This window comes from Python bivittatus, unplaced genomic scaffold, assembly GCF_059951505.1.
Source record: "Python bivittatus isolate LINGU-HERP-01145 unplaced genomic scaffold, Pbiv_v1 ctg000050_np1212, whole genome shotgun sequence".
Classification (NCBI taxonomy): Eukaryota; Metazoa; Chordata; class Lepidosauria; order Squamata; family Pythonidae; genus Python; species Python bivittatus.
Genome location: NW_028277033.1, coordinates 106966 through 131228, shown reverse-complemented (window position 1 = coordinate 131228; position 24263 = coordinate 106966). Strand labels below are relative to the sequence as shown.

Below are 24263 nucleotides of genomic sequence, written 5' to 3'. Positions count from 1 at the left end.
ATCTTATACTCGATTAGGTCTGTGGTGCTTAGCAAGTTGTGCTTAATCTTTGTATTTTCCTCGACAGGGTATGAAATAAGTTTGGAATTGGGAATACAGCAAGAGAAATAATTAAATCTAGTGTTCCTAACTACTATGATTTTTCTTTATATCAAGGATGGTAGAAAATCTAATATACCAGAAAATAATGGAAGTCCAGATTCTTTCACAGCGTCACTATGGATGGAAATACCTGGCTACAAATGTAAATTAGATCTACAGCAAAGTTCTAGACTTGGGGGCATGTGGATAGATTTTAGGGGATCCATGAATTGGGAAAGAAATTATTTTCACTATTTTATTTCATGTATTTAAATACATTTTTCTAAGAAGGGGTCCTGGGTTTCACCAGACCTGCAAAGGGATCCATGGTACAAAACGGTTAAAAACCCCTGATATAGAGATCTGCTACTGCCTACCTGATCAAAATGCTGAGGATAATAGTGGGGGGGGGGGACAGGGAGGCATGCAAAAGAAAAATGGTTATAAATAATGGGGATGCCAGTTACTCTAAGTTATACTGGATACATGCATGCCCAGACTGTGGCAAACAAACCAAATTTCTAGATACTTTAAATTATTATTTCTTGAACATAGAACAGAATAGACCAATGGGTAGACAAGCCTGGATTTAATCCTAAGTGGTGACTGTAATCAGGTTTGAAATGTGTTTGGGAACAGATGGGAAATAGTGACCCTTTTGCTATTACATTTACAGGCAAATGGAAATTGCTTTTCCATTTCCAACACAGTCACATATAACTACAAAAAAGGAAACTTAAAAAGTGAAGGGACTGGTGAAACAGAGACTGGGAAAAAAAGTTACGAGGGCCATATCATAAGGCCTAGAGTTTATTAAAACCGTAATCATTGAAGCTTAATTTGTCTATATTCCATAATGTAAGAAAGGATCAGCCAAGTCCAAAGAGAAGCCAGCATGGCTTTCAGGTGACATCCAGGAAGCTGTAAAAATTAAGAAGGCTTTCTTCAGGAAATGGAAAGCTTGTCTCTAACAAGGAGAACAGAAACGAGCACAAACTCTGGTAGATGAAGTATAAGGTAATAATAAGGAATGAAAAAACAAAGAATCTCATGAGCATATGGTAAAAAACTTTAAGGGAAACAGTTTTCTTTAAATTCAAAGCAGAAAAATGGAAACAGGCTGTCAGTTGATGAAATAAAAGTGATCCTCAAGTATGATGGGGAGTTTACAGAAAAATGATTTTTTTGCAACTCAGTACAGAATATGTTGGATGGATACTTGAGCCAATATGACTTTTTTAGGGAGGAAATCAGAACCACGAAAAATTGAGAAACAAGACAAGAATCATCAAAATCTGATGCCATCTACACAAGAGTTCATAAAGAACTCAAATGTGAAAATTTTTGAATTCCTAGCAAAAATGTATAACTTGTCATTCAGTCACACTCAGTGTCAGAGGATTGGAAAGTATCATAACACCAGTTTTTAAAAGTGAGCCAGGTTGATCCAGGAAATTTCCAAATTATACAACTGATGCATTCCAATTCCATAGATACCTAGCGAATGGTGCATTTCCAGCATGTTTCTACTCTGTGTTTGGAATGGGCATCTTATAATATTTCAGATGTTTTCTACAAGGAATATTAATGTAAATAGGTCAGCAAATATACATTCCCCTGCAAAGTATGCAACATCTCCAGAGTGGAAATATAGCTTGATATACTGAGTCAGCAGTGTTTAACATAAAAGAAAACCAATCTTTTGTGGGGATTGATATTTACTTTTATGCAAAAAGTTATGAAGGCTTGCATAGCTGTGTAGAACTTTAAGTTAAATAGATGTTGTTTTTAGGTTTCCTTGTGCAACTGGATGTATCCTTAATTATGCTTGATTTTTCAGAATGCCTTTCCTGTTACTGGACAACTGTACACTACTCATTTGCTATCGCTTGAAGCATTGTTGACAGTGACTGATCAAATTGAAGCACAGTGCCAAGCCAAAGTACTCAGAGGCATATACCAGCAGGAGAAAGAAGTATTAAAACCAAATACAGAAATTGCCTATAGCATCAGAGAAGCAAGTGAGAATAATTTAATTGGTATCATCTTCTTAACTGAATGGTGACATTTGTCATTCCCAACTGTGTTGTAGGCAACTGTTGTTCTGTTCCACATTAGGTTTTAGCAAACTATTATGCCTATGGTCTCTTTAAAACTGCTTATGTCTCTTGTGGGATTTTTCCCTTCAAGGTTTCAGTCCATTACTTTCATTTTTAATTTTGCAGACAAATTTGGCAAGGGACATACTCATTTGGGACTCCAATATTTGAGGGAGTACCTTTTCTATTGGTCCTTTTCTAATGTCCACCTGAACATTAATAACCTCCTCATTACACCACATTACACCACAGTTGGGAGAGGTGCATTATGCGGTGTCATAGGAGTTGGTATTGTATCATGCCACAACAGCTTTGGAATGTCCTTGCTGTAGAAGCCAGGTTTCCACCAACACTGGAAACCTTTGCTTTTAGATGCCAAATAAAGACCTGGCTTGTTACTTGTACACTTAGGATTTGTCAAAATCCAGCCTGTCTCTACTATGCCTCTCTTTTACTATATCGTAGTATTTTTCTAGTGTTGTTTTTGTTTGATTTTTAAAAATTGTGGTTGTTATTTTGATTTCTATTCTTCTATGGATTTCTACAGTCCATAGAGTTCACTCATGCACAACTCTATGGATTGTAACCCTAAAGGATCTCTATCCTTAGGATACTTTGGCAATCTTTTACCTCCTGAAAGCAAACATTTAAGATTAAATATGCTTATATTCCTTCAAAATAATGTCAACTATAGAATAATATGGTGAGCGTAAAAATATTTGCTGTTGATGACATGGTCTAGCACGGAAAGGAATCTCTGCATACCGACCTAAGAAAGAGTGAAAGGGTTAGGAACAAGAGAATGACATTCTCAGTGGAAGCTCCTCTCTTTGGAACAACTTTCACCTGAGATAATTTGTGGCCCTATGTTGGGTCTTTTTGTAAAATTATGATAGTCCTGTTTAGGAGGGAATTGGAGTAGCAGTGATTGCTAATAGTAGCAATAATTGTTATAAACATTAATGCTTTGAATTGCTTTTTGTTTTTACAAGTATTTTTATGGATGTTTTTAGTTTTATGCATTATAAGCCATTTAGAATCATAAAAATATGTGGCATACAAAAGTAGATAGACAGACAGACAGATACTCTTCTTACCCTATAGTTGCTGAAGAACTCCAAACAAAACTTAAATCATCCATTACAGAATTGCCCGAGACATGTTCATTAAGTAATGGCTGCTTGGTGACCTCTCACATGAAACAGCAAGACTGTCTGAACTCAGATATAGGAAATGATACAGGTAAATCTAACTTTCACTTTAGTACTAGTAGACTGGAACAGTGAAGCCTATAAATAATATGCATTTGGTTTTGGTGATACATCATTTGTAGTTGAATGTGAATAAGACTGGTTAATGATTTTGGGTATTTTCATATGTTAGTATGTTATATATTAAAATGTGTGCTATTTGGTGTTTTATTCCATATAGTGTACTGTAGGATATTGCTTTATATATCCTCTCATCCTTTTTTCAATGGTTGTTGCTCTATTGTGTTTCCACTGCAAAATTCTGTTTCAGGCTATGGAGGGATACAGTAGGTAGCTATTTTGCACATTATGTAGCAAGTATTTTTATGTAGTGTTCCTCCCTCTATTTTAATATATGCAGCTAAATCACAAGGTCCTGTTTTATTGTTAACTAATAATCTCCATCAGGATTGTGGCTGGCAAAGAAGAGCAGTACTTCTGGGTTGTGGAGTGGAAAGTTGTTTTAATTGATTACAATCAGCAATGCTAGCTATTTGAAAGGGAGCTATTTGAAAGGATGTAAAAGCAGTCTGATTTTGTTTTAGCAGAAAAGATCATCCCAAGAAAGCCTACTCGATTTTCCTGCTTCCTGCCCACAACTCAAGAATTGATAATGATTAAGAGTAAAAAGAAGGTATGGCATGTTGTTTCTAAAGCATTTATAGTACGTAGGCATTATGCATACAATAAAGATGTGGAGTTCATTCTTACATTTATAGTAAAAATAGGCATAAAAGAAGAAAGGGGGGATCAAATCTGAATATAATATGCCATGCTAAAGTGATCTTTAAATACTTTCATTAGCATTTGAAAACATAGAACTAGGAGAACCCAAGTAAATGTCAGTAGGTATGTGGAATCCCTATAGCTGGAAAGCATCAGGAAAGAAACAGAGTTGGGGATTTATAAAAGCAGTGGAAATGGAGATGATTTGGAAATTCATCTGTTGTTAAAACACATAAAATCAATTCTCAGTGCTGAAAACAGCTTGCAAAAACATTAGAAAATACTAACATTACATCAGAAAATGAAATTCCATAAAAATGACTAAAACATTTCATTCAGTCATTTGTTAGATTTCTATCCCACATTCTATATAGGAGCTCAAATGCTCCCTCCTCCCATTTTTCCCTGCAACAACCCTTGAGGTAGAAGAGTTACCCATTGAACTCCCATGCTTGAGGGTGGACTTGAACCTGGGTCTCCGCAGTTCTTCTACAGCACCTTAATCATACACTGCACTGATTCTCGGTGCATATGACAAAAACAATCAACTAAAACAATTAGTGAAATAGTCAATAAACTGGAATTACCCAAACAAATTAAAATAAAAACATACAATGAAATAATATATTTTACATTCTTGGTGCATATGACAAACAAACAACTAAAACAATTAGTGAAATAGTCAATAAAATGGAATTAGCCAAACAAATTAAAATAAAAACAAAATGAAATAACAATATATGTCAGATCTACGATGTTCAAGCCCCAATACAGACAAATCTCTTGAAATCCAGAGCAGATTCAAAAAATATTTCGTTTATTGGAGGATACATGCAGCTCTAAGCCAAGCATTGCTAAAACTAAAGCCCACATAATTTTCCCTCTACTTTTGCCCCCCTTGTCCCCCCTTCAGTCTAGGTGCCACTTTCGGTTCTCACAGATGTGTGGCCTTGTGCATTCCAAACCCTGATAACATGTCTTCTTCCTGGCCTTCAATCTTCCTCAGGTTCTGTCTGCTTTCACTCCCCCCCACCCACCAGTGAGAATGGCAGAATCAAAGCAAGCTAAGAAAACATTCCCTAAAATCAAAGTATACTATGGCATTTACTATACCAATAAAACAGTCCTCTAGTTGACATATATCTTGATTGCTGCAGATTCTGATATGCTGCCCCTCCAAAAAGGATGGCTTCCTTGTGATGATCTAGGAAACCTAGGAAAATAAAACATGTTATATACACATATACAGGTTTGGTTCTTAATACACGTTTGATTTCATTATACAGTTATTTAGGCTTATTAGGATATTTGGTACGGAACTCCTTAATTAGGTCTGGTGCTTTTACATGTTTCTTTGCTACATGTTCAGCAAATGATTTAGAGAAATGTTTCCATTGTACTAAATATTGAATATCTCCTTTATATTTTCTGACATCTAATATGTCTTTATCTCAAAATGCTGTTCATCTTCTATCATGATTGCCTCTGGAGTTTTCAGAGCCAGCCTCCACTTATCAGATTCTTTATATGGTTTTAACAAATCACTGTGGAACACCGGGTTAATTTTACTGAGGTTCTTTGGTAGTTTAAGGCATACTGACACTGGATTAATCATCTTATCAATTTCAAAAGGCCCGAGGTATTTATAACTTAGTTTTTTGGATGGTTGTGATGATTTCAGATTCTTGGTTGACAGCCAGACTTTATCTCCCACTTTCCATTTTTCTTCCGGCGCCCTTTTCTTGTCTGCTTGTTTTTTGTAGCTTTCTTTCACTTTTGCTAATGTCTTCTCTGTAATGGGCCATAACTCTCTTAATTTATCTGCACATTCATCAACTGAGTCTACTCCTGTTTTTTCATGAGGCAACTCCAGAATTGGTACAAAGTCCTGCCCTGTGACAATTTTAAAAGATGAATAACCTGTGCTATCATGCACAGCATTATTATATACGACCTCTGCATATGGTAATAGATCAACCCAATTGTCTTGGTAATTAACAAAACACCTTAGGTACTGTTCCAACCCGGCGTTCCTCCTCTCAGGAGCCCCATCCGTCTGAGGATGAAAACTGGAACTCAGAGCTTGTTTTGACCCCAACAATTTTAAAAATGCCCTCCAGAATTTAGAAGTAAACTGGACCCCCCTGTTGCTGATCACCCTTTCAGGACATCCATGAAATTTGTATATGTGTTGGATAAACAAAGCTGCCAATTCTGGGGCTGATGGAATTGCCTTGCAAGATATAAAATGTGTCTGTTTGGAAAAGATTATAATTCAGAGGCCCTGGCTTATAATTCTTTAAAATGCCAGGTTGGTCTGCAATAAGGCCTCCCTCAACTGTGATTTGATCATGGATGAGAGGGCCAACATGGCATGTATTACTGAGACCTGTCTGGGCCTGGAAGTGGTGGGTGTGCCCCTTTCAGAGATGTGCCCAGCCAGGTTTCGGGTGTGGCACCAGCTGAGAACCTGGGGCAGGGATGGTGATGTGGCAGTTGTCATCTGAGAATCACTTACGACTTTCAGGACTGCTGTCCCACAGGTCACTGGATGTGAGACCCTGTTCGTTAAGTTGGGCTCTAGGGATTAGTTGGGATTGTTGCTATTGTACTAGCTTCCCTGCTGCATAGCAACCTCTTTGGTGGTAGAGTTCCCCAGAATTATGATCTTGGGAGACTCCAATCTGCCTTTCCTGGGAGTGGGGTCTGAGGTGGCTCAGGAGTTCATGGCCACCATGATGGCCATGGACCTATCTCAGGTCATCCAGAGCCTGACACGGGACAATGGTCACATGCCAGATCTGGTGTTCCTATTGGAGCAGTGGCTGTGTGATCTGCAATTGGGGGAGCTTTTGGTGTCCCCCTTGTCATGGTCAGATCACACTGTGATTGCCATGGGATTCTCTGGTGCCGCTATCCACTGCAGGGAGGATGGATCGGTCCACCCCCAGTGACTGATGGACCCAAAGGAGTTACAGAGGGAGCTGGGGAGTGTTTCTGGTGGTCTGCTGCACCGTCCATCCAAAGCCTTGGCTGCTGCTTGGAATAACGTGGTGGCTGAGGCATTGGATTGGATCACGCCTATGCGACCTCTCCCCTCTCAGAGATCCCGTCACTCCCCATGGTTCATGGAGGAACTGTGGAAGATGAAATGAGAGAAGAGACGTCTAGAGTGCCACTGGCACTCAACTAAGGAGGAACTCAACCAAATGCAGGTTAGAACTGCTGTTAGGGCTTACCTTGTGGTGGTAAGGGTAGCGAAGTGACAGTAATTCTCTGCCCTTGTTGCATCTGCAGATTGCTGCCCCGCAGCTCTGTTTCGGGTGACATGAGCCCTCTTAGGTAATGGGGGCCAAGGTAATCTTTTACAGGGATATGCAGAGGAATTTGCCCAGCATCTGTTGGGCAAAATAGCTTGGATTTACTTGTAGTTGGCTACTGGCTTTGCTACAGGTCTGAAGGAGATGCCTAGGGTAAAGTCTTGCCCAATTTGAACCTGTTGGACCTGAGGAAGTGGACAAGGGCCTTAGGATTTTGAGTTCAGCCAAAGATCCATGCTCCTTCTGACTTGTGAAAGCAGCCAGGAGGGTGTCGTGTGCTTAGGCTCTAACGATGGTGAATTCTTCCTTGAGTGAGGGGGTTATTCCTTCACCTCTTAAGGAGGCCTTGGTTTGCCCCCTTCTCAAGAAGCCATCGCTGGTCCCCATGATACTGGACAATTTTTGTCCAGTATTTAACTTCCCCTTTTTGGGGAAATGCTTGAGAAGGTGGTTGTGCGACAACTTCAGAAGACCTTGGATGAAGCAGATTATCTGGATCCTTTTCAGTCAGGATTCAGACCTGGGTATGGGACAGAAACAGCATTGATTGAGCTTTTGGATGATCTCTGGTGTGGGTGGGATGGTGGCAGTGTGTCCATCCTTTCCTTACTTGACCTCTTGGCAGCTTTTGATACGATCGACCATGGTATCCTTCTGGATCAACTCAGAGGATTGTGGGTGGGTGGCATGGTGTTTTGCTGGTTCACTTCCTTTCTCCAGGGTCAATTCCAGTCAGTGATGATTGGAGAGGAGAGTTCCTGCCCTCAGCCCCTACTGTGTGGGGTGCTGCAGGGGTTGGTGCTCTCTCCTCTTCTGTTCAACATTTACATTAGACCACTGGGTGAGCTCATCTGTCGCCATGGTGTAAGGTATCATTAGTACACTGATGATACCCAGTTGTACATCTCCATTCTTGGCGATTTAAGTAATGCCGTGGATGTCTTATCCTGGTTTCTGGAGGCTATGAGGGTCTGGATGGGGAACAACAGGCTTTAACTGAACTGAGTGGCTAGGATTTTGAGGCCCCCCGGTTCTGGGATTATACCATTGTTGGGTTTGTTATGATGGGGTTGCACTGCCCCAAACAGACCTTGTGTGCAACTTTGGGGTCCTCCCGAACTCATGACTCCTGCTCGATGAGCAGCTGGCAGTTGTGGCTAGGAGGGCCTTTACACAACTTCATATTGTGCGCCAGTTGCACCCGTTCCTGGACTGAGGGGCCTTACTCATGGTCACTCATGCCCTGGTCACCTCCCAGTTGGACTACTGTAATGCATTCTACATGGGGCTGCCCTTGAAGATTATCTAGAAATTTCAGTTGGTGTAGAATGCGATGGCATGGGCAGTTATGTGTGTTTCTGGCAGAACACACGTTATGTAAGAGTTACCACATTCAGCGCCAAATGAAACTCTTGTGAAACACAGGTTCAGTCAAAGAAGTTTACTCAGGTGTAATGCAGGTGATTACAAGCAAAGCCAGGGTTGGTTTGGCGTGGTTACATACAGCTGTTATATAGGGTTACCTCCTTAACCTGGAGTTACCCCCTTTTTTCCTGCCCTTCTCCCTGTTGCCTAGGTTACTGGTTTGCTCGTGGTATTCTCCCCCTTGCCCAAATGGCAGATTCAGCTGTGGTTCTTTGTCTCCCTGATTGCTGTCCTTTGTTTGTGGGGTTGTTGAGTTCGTTGGGCTTTTCTTCTGCAGACTAAGCCAGGGCTCCTTAATTGCTCGCCGATTGGTGCGCTTCTGAGCCGCTGTGGTTTGCGTTGCCTGGGGCGCTCACTTTGTTACAAAGTATCCGCTCCTGCCCTGAGTCAATTGCCGCCACCTGCCGGCAATTAACTTGCGGTTCACCCGACTTCCTCTTTTCTGCAGCCTGTGCCTGAGGTGGTAAAATTGACTAGGGGCGGTGAAACTGAACAGCAGTGTTGGCCGTGCCATGCCGGCTGAATCTGACACGTTATACCTCTGCTTCACAAGCTGCACTGGTTATTAGTCTGTTTCTGGGTACAATTCAAGGTGCTGATGTTGACCTTTAAAGCCCTTCATGCCATGGGTCTGGGTTATTTGAGGGACTGCCTCTCCCTGCTTTCATCTGCCCATCCCATTAGATCTAACAGACTGGGTATATTATGGGTTCCGTCATCTAGGGAGCTATTTTTGGCAGGCCTTTTCTGCTATGGCACCTGCATTGTGAAACTTTCTCCCCCCAGAGATGAAATCAGCCTCATCACTCCTGAGTTTTTGAAGGTCCCTCAAGACCTGGTTATGTTAGCAGGCCTGGGGACCTCAGGGGACATGTGAACTAGTGAGGTGGCTCTATTATTAACATCCTTTCGCCTATCATTTTCTTTTTCTGTTTTAGTTCTGTTTTTATAGTTTTTAATTTTTTTAATAATTACTGTATAGTGGTCTTATGTAATTAGTGTTTATATATTTATTGTTTTATGGGATTGTATGCCACCCAGAGTAACTCTTTGTGAGATGGGCAGCCATATAAATTTGATTAATAAATAAATAAATACAACAGTAAAAACTAACACAAACTAAAAAAAGATAGAATAAAAAAAGAGTAGAAGGTGCAGAAAAGAAAGAAAAAAGGATGAGATAGAGAAATAGAAAAGAAAGAAAAGTAAGAATATAGTAAAGAAAAAGAAAAAATATATAAAGAAGTGACTTCCCACCTTTATCAGAACAAGTATAAACAATTTTAGTAACTTATCGCCTCCTCTTAAAATATAACAGATGATCTCTTCTTCTATTCTCTATAAACAAATCCATAAAACATTGTCATTTCAGTCTGGTGTCAGCAAAATTCCATTAGGGTTACCAGAATTAACAACATATATATTTTAATCTTGATCAAATAAACCAACTTTAATCTTGATCAAATAAACCAACTTCCTTTGTTTTACTTCTAACAATCTTAATCTTTAGTCCATTCAAATAATGTCCTAGAACTTGATTTCTTTTTATTTTTTCTTTGTCCCTTCTCACAAGATTCTTTGAAACTTTAACAAGCCTCTTTTGTAAATCCAATATATGGAAGTTATCCAGATCACTCTCTTGGTTTAATATTTGTATATCCCTTTTAATTATTAAAACATTTCTTTTTTAGTTCAGTTTCTTTTGTATGTCCAGTGTAACATCTTTTTCCATGTCATTCTTGTAGCCTGTCATTTGTAAATCCACCCTCAACTCAGTCTTGATCTTGTCAGATAAAACTTGTTCATCTTCTATAACATCTTTTAAACACAGTCTCTCCATAGAGACAGATGTCTCTGTTGACACTGTTAATATTAATTCTGGGTCCATTTTTCAAAAATATCCTTCAGTATGTCCTATGTTACAATATTTTGCTTCTTTCTGTAATTATAAGTCGAGTTTATATGTTCTTCTCCTTTAATTGTAATCTTTAGTTGCCTCTAGTGTCCAATTTTTAAAATCTTATGTTTTTATTTAAATTCAAAACAAGAGCATTTTCCCCACAGGGAGGATTCTTTATAATTAATTCCAAAATCTTATTTCAAATTTATCTGGACCCCTAGTCCATTTGTAACTTTCTAAAATCAAACTTTTAATCACCTTTTTGCTATTTATTTCAAAAGAATTTTTTTTTTAAGTTCTTAAACTTGTAGTTAAAACTTTCTTTTGCTAAGGATTGAAAGAAACTCACCTGGTGCTATCAAACCTGTCAATCCAAGGGTTTCTAATAGTTGAAAAGCAGTTAACGAGCAATTTCCGAAAATGATTTGAAAAGGAAGTATGCAAACTTAATGTCCTTTCAAAGGCACCAACCATGGTTTGAGCAAGATAGCTGTTCCCTTGTCTCCCAGAGGTCTAAACATGCCAGAGATGGCTATCTTGTTGTCTGCTTGTGAGGAGCAGCTGTCTAGAGTAATTATGGGTTAGGGTTTATCTTATCTGTAGAGGTTTTGAAGAGCTGGTCTACTCACTGGCTCTTCATTCTGCCATGGTCGTCGACTCCATGAATCTGCCATTTCCTCCTCCAGAAGTCAAAATAGAAAGGTACAGTGTGAAGCTCTAGGGCCATATGCCCTGTTTGAAAGCATTAATTGTGATCCCCAAAGAATTCTGAAAATCGTTACCAAATTTTTGCTTTTAATGTGACAGAAAGAGGACATCATTAAATACATGACTGGAAATATTAAATTATATTTACTTTAGTCAAATATAAATGAAATAGAATTTTCTTTTTGTTTCTGTTTCACTCACTACTTTTTGAAATGTGTCCATTGCCCAGCAAAATTGAAAATCTAATATAACCACAGTCTAGGAAAAAAGCATCCTTGTTTAAATGTTCTTTTATATGAAATAAATGCCTACTTCCTTTAGGAGCTAACATATTTGAGAGGACCCTGGTTCTTTTACTTTTATAAACTTCTGTTTATACATATATCAACTATAGCTATTGCCTTCATCTTGCTGTTTTTCAATTTCCTAATCTAGGCTATAAGCCTGTGAGGGAACAAATGCTTGTTGAATGTCAACAGCAATGGGAACAATATGGTTGAAACACCCTTACAAAGCCTGATATTCCTTGATAGTTTTCCATCAAGGGCTAAGAAGGTTAGTCAGATGCTACCACTTACTGAGACAGCAGTTAATGCATCTAATTTACACTTCATCCTTTATTTTCTTTGCATTACCTGAAAATTCAGTATCATCATAGAGATAGAGAGAGAGAGAGAGAGAGAGAGAGAGAGATTATAAGAACTCATAATAAAAAGCAAAAATAGTTGTATTTCAGGTCATGTACAAATTTGTTATAGACATACTTTCTTAACTTAATTAAAATCCATAGGTTTATGTTCATATTACTTTATGACATATTAAACACATGGTCTGTGATGGGGCAGTACAAGCATTTGAAGGAGGTGTTTCATGAAGCATGTTTGTGGGAACAGATCACTTCTGTGTGCAGCTTGCTTCAAAGACTACTTCCAGTTACTTGCATGTGCATGCACAGACAGCACTTCTAGTGAAACTATCACAAAGTGACAGTGCATACACAGACATATAGAGAGAGCTGGGCATAGCCTTTGAAGTAGCTGTACAAACCTTTCAAATGACATGGCTAGTTTAAGAATTCAAAAAAAGTGCTTTGTTCATGTTAATGTGCTTTGTAGAGCTCTGGTATCTATATGGAAAGTATACCTTCTTTATCTAAACTAAATAACCAGTTGTCTTGGAAAATTTCAATCACTTTCTTCCTTCCATCTGTAATAGCACATGCTTCAGTATTTCTCCATAGCACAGCAAACCTGTCACCCACTCTCCAACATGTAAAAAGCCATTCTTGAACAGATCAAGGTGAAAAGTAAGGATGGTGACATGTTTGTCTTCCCATTTCTTTCTGAGTTCCCTCCTACTGCAAGCCATAAGAAGAAAATAATTCAGACCAATCTAAATTTTCCACTGGCTTGGGGAATGTGATAGTATTTGGAAATTTTAGGTTCATACCCTCTCCCGGTCACACTCTATTTTGAGCCTTCCTGACATCAAGAGTTTCCCAGTGTCTTAAAGAGCTACTTTTAACAACTAGTGGAGATCATACTGTGATCTGATCTTCCCATGATCTTGGTTACTTCACGATGTAGGTGTATCATACTCTACTAATGAGAATTCTATCAATTTGTTCTTCTCCTTTGAAACATAAATTCTTAAGTAACTTTATATTACCAAATGTAATATAAACACCAGCCGGTGAGACAGATAGGCCCCTCACAGCCTGCACAAATTACTCATACATAATCCAGGCATCATATCATGGTGATAATAAAACAGTAATGATGAAAAAGGAAAATTCCACTGTAGCCATATCTCCTGGCCTTAACAGCTTTGAGGCATGTGACCAGAGACAGCAATCCTGTTTCATTTTCAAGAGATGAAAACAAAAGCATCAATCTTTTGATTTAAAAATCAGTTCTATTAAAATAAACAAAAGGAAAAATTATAATGGACTTGTCTGGTCTCAGAAATTTTGCGTCTAACTTGCGTCCTTGTAGCCATCATCAGGAGGTACGTACTAAGGGTGCTGATTGAATGTTTTGATTGACTTCTGAAATGGAAAAATGTTTCATATAATTGACCTAATTCCCAGATATTAGCTTGTGAGCTTCTTCATTTACTTAAGGGATTACAGAAATGAAACAGCTAGAATTATAGTTTAAGCAGCAGTGGCAGAAAACCTGTGTCTAATCTGCTACAATGCTAGTTAGAATAAATTTTAACACTGACTTGGTGGCAGTACAGGGAGTTCTTAGGTTATGTCCATTCATTCAGCAACCATTCAAAGTTATGACAGTGTTGAAAAAATGGACTTATGACCAGTCCTCAAAGTTCTGGCCATTGCAGCGCCCCCACAGTCACATGATCAAAATTTGGGCTGGCCCACATTTATGACTGCCACCGCCACCTGCCTGTGGCACCTACCCCCTTATCTGGGGCACCTACCTGGACTCCGTAGCCCCCCTGCCCGTAGCTCTCACCCATAGCTCTCACCTGCTAGCCTGCTTGCCTGGGTCTCTTGCCTCTTTCTGCTTAATTACTCACATGGTCCTGGGGTTACGATGGCAACCCGAACTGCTGGGATTGCCATTGCTAAACAATGTGGTCATGTGACGTCACATTTTACAACCGCATCACTTAGCAACAGAAATTCCAGTCCCAATTGCTGTTGTAACTCAAGGATTATCTGCATTTATGTCCAAAGATATAGTTTTTTAAATTCATTGAGTTCAGCCAATTTCACTGGTTTTGAGTGGAATATATCCAATTGCATTCTGGTTTGAAAGGAGAGGTTATATAGTCATAGAGGTAGAAAGGGCCTTATATGTTATTTAGTTCAGTGTTCTGCTTGATGAAGGTGAACAGAGTTTGAAAATATGCAACAGTTGACTGACCAACTTCATTTTGAATAAGAAAAGCTCTCTCTCTTCTGATATTTATTTTTTTCAGTCTGTTGGGATTTTTGCTAGTTCAATACAAAAATAAGTGACAGGAAAAGAAACTATTAACAGATGGTTTTAATATGGACAGGAAAAATGCATCCCTGTAAATTCTTCTGGACCTCTTAGAAGTATTAATTATAATGGGCCATGTTGTGGTGGTGGATTATGTTGGTGGGATGAAATTTTGAGCATGGGTAATTCCAGTCTTTCCTTGGAGGATCAATCTCAAAAGCTACTTTTGTAGCAAAACACAATTCCTGTGTTCACACAACATGTTTTGTCCAAACAATTAAATTGTATTATGGCATAATGTCACATCTTTGTTCACACCATTTACTTAAGTCAGTGACTGAGTTCCCACAACAAACTGAATTGTGTTTTATCCAACCTGATTTTAGCCTATTTTAGGCTAGAAATGTCAAAACCTGTTATGAAAGTTTAGTATGTTTTATGAACCCAGCCAGAAAGTGAAGTTAGATCATTATTTTGTGGCATTTGAAGGATTGTAGGGTATCATAGTTAATGCAATCAAGGACACTAGAGAACTTACCTGTTACTCCACCATTGCCTGAGATGTGCTGGTAGATTACATGAGATGAGAGCCATTATAGTAATATGTCAAAAGAATACAATTTCCTTTCAAGAAATGTTCCTTTAGGCCTATATAAAATGTGGCCTTTTCAGAAGACCTTTGGGTCTGTTTACTGTGTTCTTTAATACACGTTGTGATGGGTAACTTGTTTCTGTTTTATTGCTGTTTTTTATTAGCTGCCTTCCTGTATAATAGAGAGGTTATAAATATAAAAAATCTTTAAATGGTAATCTCTTCATAGAATTACACTCTCTACTCATTTAGCAACTGCAATCCATTGCTTAAATGAAGTGAAAATGGTTGCTAAGGAAACACGTGACAGAGAGAGAGAGAGAGAGAGAGAGACACTACAAAGATCACTGATTGCTGCCATCTCATTTAAATAAAGTTCTCTCATGCAGCAATGCCAGCATTACTCTCAGTACAACTACAGCGTACATTGTTGTCAGGCACAGAAGTTTGGTGTAAGTGCACACATTGGTCAGAATTTTGTTTTTATTACTCTCATATTTGCAAATGGTCACTAAACGAGGTAACTGCTAAACAAGAAGTGGCTGTATTGTATTTTACTAATGTAAAACTAATTGTGTGAATAAAGTCTAAAAGTTGGTTCCAAATCTAAAGATTAAAAAATATTGAATTATATCACTATACAGACAGTATATGATTTCGTATTAGAATAATTTCACTATAAAGTATATCTTGGTTAATTCATTGGTTTGACTTTTTAAGCTCTTGATAAGTGGTTCAGAGCAGTTCAATCAAAAGCCAAAGAAAGGAATACAACTTCTTCAGGAGAAAAATCTCTTGGCTACCCCAATGGATAACAATCAAGTGGCAAAGTGGCTGAGAGAGAATCCTAGACTGGACAAGAAAATGATTGGGGAATTTGTGAGTGATCGGAAAAATGTCGATTTGCTGGATAGTTTTGTCCGGTGAGTAGAAATGCTTAAACACATTGGGAGCAAGCTAAGAGAACCCTGGAATAGGAATAATGGTTGGTTGATTTTCATACAATTATAAAATTGCAAAAGACCTTGGAAATCATTAGGAATTATGCTTGCTGTGCTATTTTATGGGGATATAAATATGTTATTTAGAATTTGGAACTTACCAATTTGCCTTCTTGAAATGGAGCAGCTGTTCATTCTAAAATAGTACAGCCCTATCTCTTTATGGTTAGATTATTTATTTATCATGTTTAGATTTTACCTTTACTCTTGAGACTCCAAGACAGCATACATGGGAGTCTCCCTTATTTTAATCCCACAATAATCTTGTAAATTAACATTGGGCTATGAGAGATTGACACTGTATCATTAGCGTAGCTGAACCAGAGGTCTGAGCCTGGGCTTTTTTTCCTGTAGGAGGAAGAGATGGATGTCATTGCTCACCTTTTTCTGCATGAATACAAATTATAAATATAAATGATACTGAAAGGTAGAGTTTCCTTCCCTTGCCTGGGGAAAGTAGTAGCCAGAACCTGGCCCTCAGACCAAATTCAATTCATTGCCTCATTATAATTAATTTATTTGTAAGGTAAATTTTAATAGATGTGTGAGGTCGGTAATATTTCAACATTATTCATTGCATGTTTCAGGCTAAAATCCATAATTTGATTTTAAAAACTGGTTTAAGAGGCTGACAGATTTGCCTTCCTTCGTTTTTGTAGTTCTCTGAATCAGAGCCTAAAAATGACTCTTGCACTTTCCATTGTGTGGAACTCTGTATTTCCTAATCATCTTTGATACAGCTGGTATGTAAGAGACCTTTTAATAAACTGACCTGTTTGGTACCCCTTATGCTAAAAATACAGGGCTTTGATGAGAATTGATGAAACTGGCTAAGTGCTAACATGGATAAAGGACTCTTCAGAACACTCTAGTGGTATTATCTTCTCCATAGAATTTTTACTGTCATACCAAAACATTCTCTGAAACTAGCCCATACTTCTCCAAATAACTGGAAATAAAAGTCTGAAAATAAAACATGTTCTGACCTTAATGATTTTGTGATGTAGATCTGCCTAGCAAGTTACCTTGATTTTGTGTTTTCTTTTCAGGACTTTCCATTTCCAAGGTTTACGACTAGATGAAGCTTTGCGATTCTACCTAGAAGCCTTTCGTTTGCCAGGAGAAGCTCCTGTGATTCAGAGGCTATTGGAAGCCTTTACAGAACATTGGCATGTATGTTCTGAAATTATCCTATTCCTTTGTTCTTAAATATATTAAGCAATTAAATTGGAATGAAGAACACTTTTCTCTATGCTTACTTTCATCATTGTGGAAAAGAATAGCTGATTTTGGTTAAGTTATATTTACTTGAAATTGGGGGTGGGGGGCCGAGGAAGCTTTGACGGTGACTAAATTAATATGTGAGCTATGATTTATTACCAAAACAACAAAAATCAGCCAAAGTCAGACAAACCACATTATAGCTTAGCATTCTATGTGCATTGTCTATTTGAAAAATATCCAAAACTAGCAGCAAGATGGTAAATAATAAACTGAAATGGAAATAATTAACAATGGAAACTGGGACAACACTCACATGCTGAAAAATGGTATGAGTAGGGGTTAGATGCCATATTTACTTGAAAGTAAGGCTACGTTTTTCTCCCACAAAATTAGCTATGACTGGAGTCGGGGGGGGGATCATAACGTTACATTATCTGAGATAATACAGGAAAGTGCTGTTGAAAGTAAGCAAATGTGTAAGAGGCATACATGTGAAGTTGTCTGTTGCAAACATTGAAGGCAATGAAAAGAGATGGAGATTGGAGATGGAAAAGAGATTAGCAGTTCTCTGCGTATTTACCTGGAAGTAAGAACAAAGAACTCAATTGAATTTCCTATAAACTTACTGCAACCTAAATATGATTTCTTTATGCTTGCAACTCAGTACATATGGCTATCACCCTGTTTCTTGGTTGTAAACAAATGGGAAAAAAAACATGTCAGTATCTGAGGAAAGTTTTCCCCAGTTTCTATTCCAGTTTGTAACTTGGGCTAAACAGATCCATCCTCAATGTAATAGCAACCTATGGGCTAAATGGAATTTACTAAAGAATAAACAAGTCTTAAATTTGCTGAGCTCAAACTTCTGCATTCTCTTTTTCTTTAACTGTATGTAAGATAATAGTTTCTGTGAGAAAGAATATGTACATATACAGTAGTTGAGGTATACCTATGATGAAAATTACAGGCCTCTCTCATTTTTTTAAGTGGGAGAACTTGCACAATTGGTGGCTGACTAAATACTTTTTTGCCCCACTGTAGATGGGGAACTATTAATTTTACAAAAAGTTACATTATTAAAAGTAACATCAGACAATGTTAATTTATAATCAATAATTCAATTAATATTAATTGAACTTTTGTCTTTGTCCTGCCCTGTTTTTGAAGTATGGCTTATGGTAGTTCATATATACATATATGCACACAGATATCCAGCTGGGTCATATACACAAATTTGGTAGAAGGAAATAATCTCCAAGATTGGTTTTAGTGAGAACTGGCAATCTTAGATTGGCAAATCTAGTTAGACAAGCTGGGCAATGTATAGGACTTTTATGTGGATTTATAAAGTGTTTTCTATTTACTCTTTATTTTTAGAGGAGTGTGGCTTAAATTTGTGTCATTTTCCTTTCAGTTACAGTATTATAGTTATATTATGTTGAATCTGATTTCCATTCTCACTCTCCTTTTCAGAAATCAAATGGGACCCCATTTGCTAATAGTGATGCCTGTTTTGCTCTGGCCTATGCAGTTATCATGCTGAATACTGACCAGCACAATCATAATGTTCGCAAACAGAATGTACCTATGACATTAGAGGTGAAATATTTTTTCTTCATAGGATCTGCTAACCTGAATACCTTGATTTTTCTGGTCTCTCAGGCTTTATTCAGATTTATATTTGCCCCTTAAGCTTTCTTGCTTCTGTTTCTATGTTTTTTTCTCTTGAATTGCAGTAGTTTAGAAACTAATCCCAAAACAATCTTCCAAAGATATGTTGCTTCTGCATTTCATAATAAAATATTCAAAATATATCACAATAAAGCTTATTTGCAGAATTCAGAATGTATCAGAATGTAATGCTGTGCTTTCTCTCACTGCTAATAACAGGAATTTCGAAAAAATCTGAAAGGGGTAAATGGTGGCAAGGATTTTGACCAGGACATGTTAGAAGATATGTATTATGCTATCAAGTAAGTGTTTTATATTTACCTTTGGAAGGAGAGAGTTATCAGAGCAATCCTCGCACATTTGCTACAATGCAGCTTAACAATTGATCATTTAATGTTTCTGTATTCATCTGTATTCATCCCTAATAGAAATGAAGAGATTGTGATGCCAGAGGAGCAGACAGGTTTAGTAAAAGAAAACTACGTATGGAGCGTGTTGTTGCATCGTGGAGCCACTGATGAAGGAATCTTTCTGCATGTTCCACCTGGCAGCTATGATCATGACCTCTTTGCCATGACCTGGGGACCTACTGTTGCAGCCCTTTCCTATGTTTTTGACAAAAGCTTAGATGAAACAATCATCCAGAAGGCTATTTCTGGTTTTAGGTAACTCTCCTTCACAGCCTTCAATATTATTTTATATTCCATGTCCTTATTTTGACCAAAAAACTTTGATATTAGGAAATCTTGCTGATATTTTCCATAAAAAGGCATACAATATTTGACTCCAGTGAACACATATGAATAGATATGCAACAATGGAAAATGAATGTTGAAGTAATATTTGTGTTTTGGCAAGACAGAATTGTATTTCTGAATGTCATCTACTTTTATCATCACTGCAATGACGGTTGTGTATAATCCACAATTACTGTATACTATGTAAATTTGCCCGTCATTAACACATACATGGTATCATTTGAAAGTTACCAGCTTGATTTGAACAAGTCTTTTTGCATCACAGGAAATAATGTGAAGGATCTGGAGAATGTAGAAACATTCACTATGTAGTTTCTCTTACATTGTTATGATTTGTCTTTCAGAAAATGTGCAATGATATCTGCTCATTATGGCCTCAGTGATGTTTTTGACAACCTCATAATTTCTCTTTGTAAATTCACAGCTCTCAGCAGTGAGGTAAGTTTTCAAATGGAGACAGGCAGATAATTTAAATTGAATCACAGTTAATGAAGAAGGCTGATTCATATATGAATATATGGCACTTGATTACTTAATATTTAACCAGCAGTGAGCTGACCCCAGTAAAAGGTTTGATATTTGAAATTATTTAGTGCTATAACATATAAGATTCAAATGGAAAGATTGAAGTTAAATTACAGTTAAACCATGTTACTTGCAACAGGATCCTTTCATGGCAATATTAATGAACAAGCCTAAACCTGGAGATTTTTAGAGGATAGTCCAGGGTTTTCAAACTTGGCATTAGTTACCCCCAAAATGACAAATGCATTTGTGTGCCTCCTTGCCCCATCCCCCTCAAATAAAACCAGTGATTTTATTGTGGCTAGAGTTGATGTAGTAATCTGACTTCTTTTAGAAATGAATTCAGAAAGGCATCTCCCACAGAGCTTATCTTTTTTTAAAATCATTTTTATTAAGAGATTTTATAGAGTTAAAGAAAATGCATTCAAAGAAAAATATAAAGCAAAGTGTGAAAAAGGAAAAAAGAAAGGGAAAGGGAAAAAAAGAGGGAAAAATATAGAAAAGAAAAAGAAAAGAAAACCCCCAGAAAGCATGTATTAAAAAATGGCTTCTGATATCCTTCTTGGCAGTTACACATACAATTCTAATCAAATCACTCTCTCCAATTTCATCATAATTCCCTTCTTTCTATAACCTATTCTTTCTAATCATCAAAACCATAAATCACAAAGTCGTTTTCTTTCTCACTCAAAAAGTCCATAAGAGGTTTCAAGTCATTGATGAATGTCAATAGCGACCTTTCTCTAATCAAAGAAGTCAATTTGTCCATCTTAGCAAGTTCTATCAATTTCACCAACCATTTTTCCATGATGGGTAATGCTGAATCTTTCCATCTTTGTGCATATAATAATCTTGCCACAGTAACCATATATTGAAATAATCTTCTATGGCTCTTTTCTAACTGTTTATCCATCAATCCTAAAAGGAGTTCTGGCTTCAATTGAATATTAATCTTTAAAATCCTCTATATCAATGTATGTATTTGAATCCAAAATTTTAAAACTTTTTTAGATGTCCATCAAGCTCCTGCTTGGAGCAGGTGGCAGCCATGGCAAGGAGGGCCTTTGCACAACTTCAGGTTGTGCATCAGTTACGCCCTTTCATGGATCGGGATGCCCTTCGAACAGTCACTCATTCATGCCCTTGTTATCTCCCAGATAGACTACTGCAATGCGCTCTACATGGGGCTACCCTTGAAGAGTATCCGGAAGCTACAGCTGGTCCAGAATGCAGCCGCGCGGGCTATTGTTGGAGCCCCAAGGAGGGCCCATGTAATGCCTCTGCTCTGCGAGCTGCATTGGGTGCCAGTTTGCTTCTGGGTCCAATTCAAGGTGTTGGTTATCACCTTTAAAGCCCTACATGGCATGGGACCAGGTTACCTAAGGGACCGCCTCTCCCCTATGACTTCAACCCGTCCCACCGATCACACAGAGAGGGCATGCTTTGGACCCTCTCAGTGAAAGAACTTTGATTAGCGGAGTCCAGAAAGCAGGCCTTCTCTGTGGTAGCCGCCGCTCTTTGGAACATTCTGCCCCCGGAGGTGTGATTGGCCCCCATACTCTTGGCCTTCCGTAAGGCTTTGAAGACCTGGTTCTGCCACCTGGCCTGGGGTGGGGAGAGAATACCTCAAGCATGGGGATGGCTAGCCCCATAGAGGCCTTCTATCTTCAGCCTCAGACTTTTCATCCTCTTGGACTCTTCTTCTCCTTTTTAGTAATGTTTTTAACATTACTAAAATTAACATTTTAGTAATGTTTTATGTATTTATATATATTTATGTTTTTAATGTTTGTTGTGAGTCGCCCAGAGTTCCCCCATTGGGGGGAGATGGGCGGCTGAAAAATTTAACTAACTAACTAACTAACAAATAAACAAACAAACAAACAAATAAATAAATAAAATGTCCCTTCATGGTGTTCACATTTCCAACATACATTTGAAATACCTTTATATGTTCTAGATAATTTCTCTGGGATCATGCACAATGATACATCATTTTAGAAAAATTCTCTTTAAGATCATAACATAATATAATTTTCAACCCTTTTAACCACATATTTTCCCATTGATCCATCTGTATGTTATAACCAAACTTCTTAGCCCACTTTATCATATATTCTTTAACCTGCTCTTCCTCTGTTTCAAATTTCAACAAAAGTTTATATATTTTAGCAATTATATGTTCATCATTGGTACACAACTGTACTTTGAATTCTTTCTTTGCTCCATACCATAAGTCTTTTTATCTATTTTAAATCTTTCTGATAACTGTAAATGGGAGAACATTGACAACTATATTCTTATGCCATTAATTGCTGCCCTGATTAGATTTTGTATTCCCCTTGGTGATTTTCCAATAATTCCTGGTAGGTTAACCATTTGTCTTCATCTGTTAACCTGGTAGGTTAACCATTTGTCTTCTCTTCTATAAAGTGCTTCTTGTGCTGAGATCCACAGAGGTGTTTGGGGCACAGCCTATTTATTCCATATTCTCAGTATGGCACATCTAATAAAATAGTTTTTAAAATCTACATTAACTTTATCATACCATAAATATCCATGCCATCCAAACTTCAGGTCATGGTCTTCTAACTCTAAAAGTCTCTTGTTTCTCAGCAAGACCCATTCTTTCATCCAGACCAAACAACAAGCTGCAAAATACAATTTCAAATCTGGTAAACCCAATCCTCCTCTTTCCTTTGCATCTTATAACACTTTATATTTTATCTGTGGATTTTTCTCTTGACATTCAAATTTAGATATATATTTTTGCCATTGTTTGAATGGTACATCAGTTGTCAAAGCAGGTATTGTCTGGAACAAGAACATCATTCTAGGCAAAACATTCATTTTTATCACAGAAATTCTCCTTAATAGTAACAGTTCTAATTTTTCCCATCTTAACATGTCCTTTTTAATTTCATTCCATGTCTTAACATAATTATTTTGAAATCATTATATGGTTATATATTATAATCATTCTGAGATATACGTACATGCTAAGTCTGTGTCAGTATATCTTCTGATTTGTGGGATGCAGGTATCAATATTTTGGCTTGCATAGTAGTCTCTAGATCTAAAGTCCCAGCTTGCATAGAATACTGAGAGCCTGCTTGAGGTAAAGCTGGGCTTTGCATTATGGGATGTCCTCTGTCTTACTAAAAAGCATTATACAAAAGCCTCTATTGACTAAGATCATTATTGCAGCAGAGGTCAATATCTGTGGGTTTATCTGTTGATGGCCATGGTATATGGAAAGTTGCAACTTGGAATTTAAAAGAAGGAAATGATACAGAGTGAATGAAATGAAATGAAATGAAATGAAATGAAATGAAATGAAATGAAATGAAACAAGTATTTTGTTTGTCTATGAAACTAGGAAGTGTAGGATATAATAGATCTGACTGGAGATTATCTGATCTTGTGGACATGAATATAAGCAGCAAAGTGATGGAAAAGATTTAATTATGAAAAGGCTAAAATGTACATCAGAAAGTATGAATTGATATTAGCTACATTGCTGTGGATACATATGAAGATAGGAATTCATCCATTAATTATAGTTCTCTATTATGCTCCAATAAACCAGGGAATATGTTTTGGAGCAAAATGTGCAATATTCTAAATGAATGTGATCCAGGAAAAAAATTATTCTATGAGGTGACATGAATGTTGGGGAGGGGGAGACAAGATGAGAACTACATAAAAATCTACTAGGTCATTCAGAGACCAAAATTTAAATGAGAATGGTAATTATGTTACGGAGTGCTATAGAAATATGTGGAGTTCTTGCTAATAGGAAGAATTAAAAAGGATGCTTGGTGAAATTAAGTGAAAGAGGCTGAGGCTAAGGTGAAAAAAGGATATAAAAGATTGCTGCAAAACTGTGGATGAAAGATATTGAATAATATGTATAGAAAGAGAAAGACAGTTCCAAAGAACGTAGTAAAAGAGATCTAAGAATGGTTAGCATTAGAAGAGGCAAAGAAAATTCAGAGCAAATTTGATAGAAACACCTCATTTTGGAAATGG

At 37.5% G+C, this 24263-nt stretch overlaps 1 protein-coding gene across 6 annotated transcripts in view; it reads left to right on the top strand.

The window, feature by feature from the left end:
* GBF1 (golgi brefeldin A resistant guanine nucleotide exchange factor 1) overlaps positions 1–24263 on the top strand; it is a 218814-nt gene that overhangs the window by 130659 nt on the left and 63892 nt on the right. For 2 of the 6 annotated variants that reach the window (XM_088154511.1, XM_088154507.1), the window contains exons 15-23: positions 1922–2102; positions 3327–3422; positions 3976–4064; positions 15773–15975; positions 17103–17226; positions 18751–18876; positions 19168–19250; positions 19377–19613; positions 20051–20144. In XM_088154511.1, coding sequence (XP_088010637.1) covers positions 1922–2102; positions 3327–3422; positions 3976–4064; positions 15773–15975; positions 17103–17226; positions 18751–18876; positions 19168–19250; positions 19377–19613; positions 20051–20144 — 1233 coding nt within the window. Of the gene's footprint in view, positions 1–1921; positions 2103–3284; positions 3423–3975; positions 4065–15772; positions 15976–17102; positions 17227–18750; positions 18877–19167; positions 19251–19376; positions 19614–20050; positions 20145–24263 lie in introns of all 6 variants that reach the window. The other 4 variants (XM_088154498.1, XM_088154482.1, XM_088154510.1 and 1 more) reach the window with 3 other exon arrangements.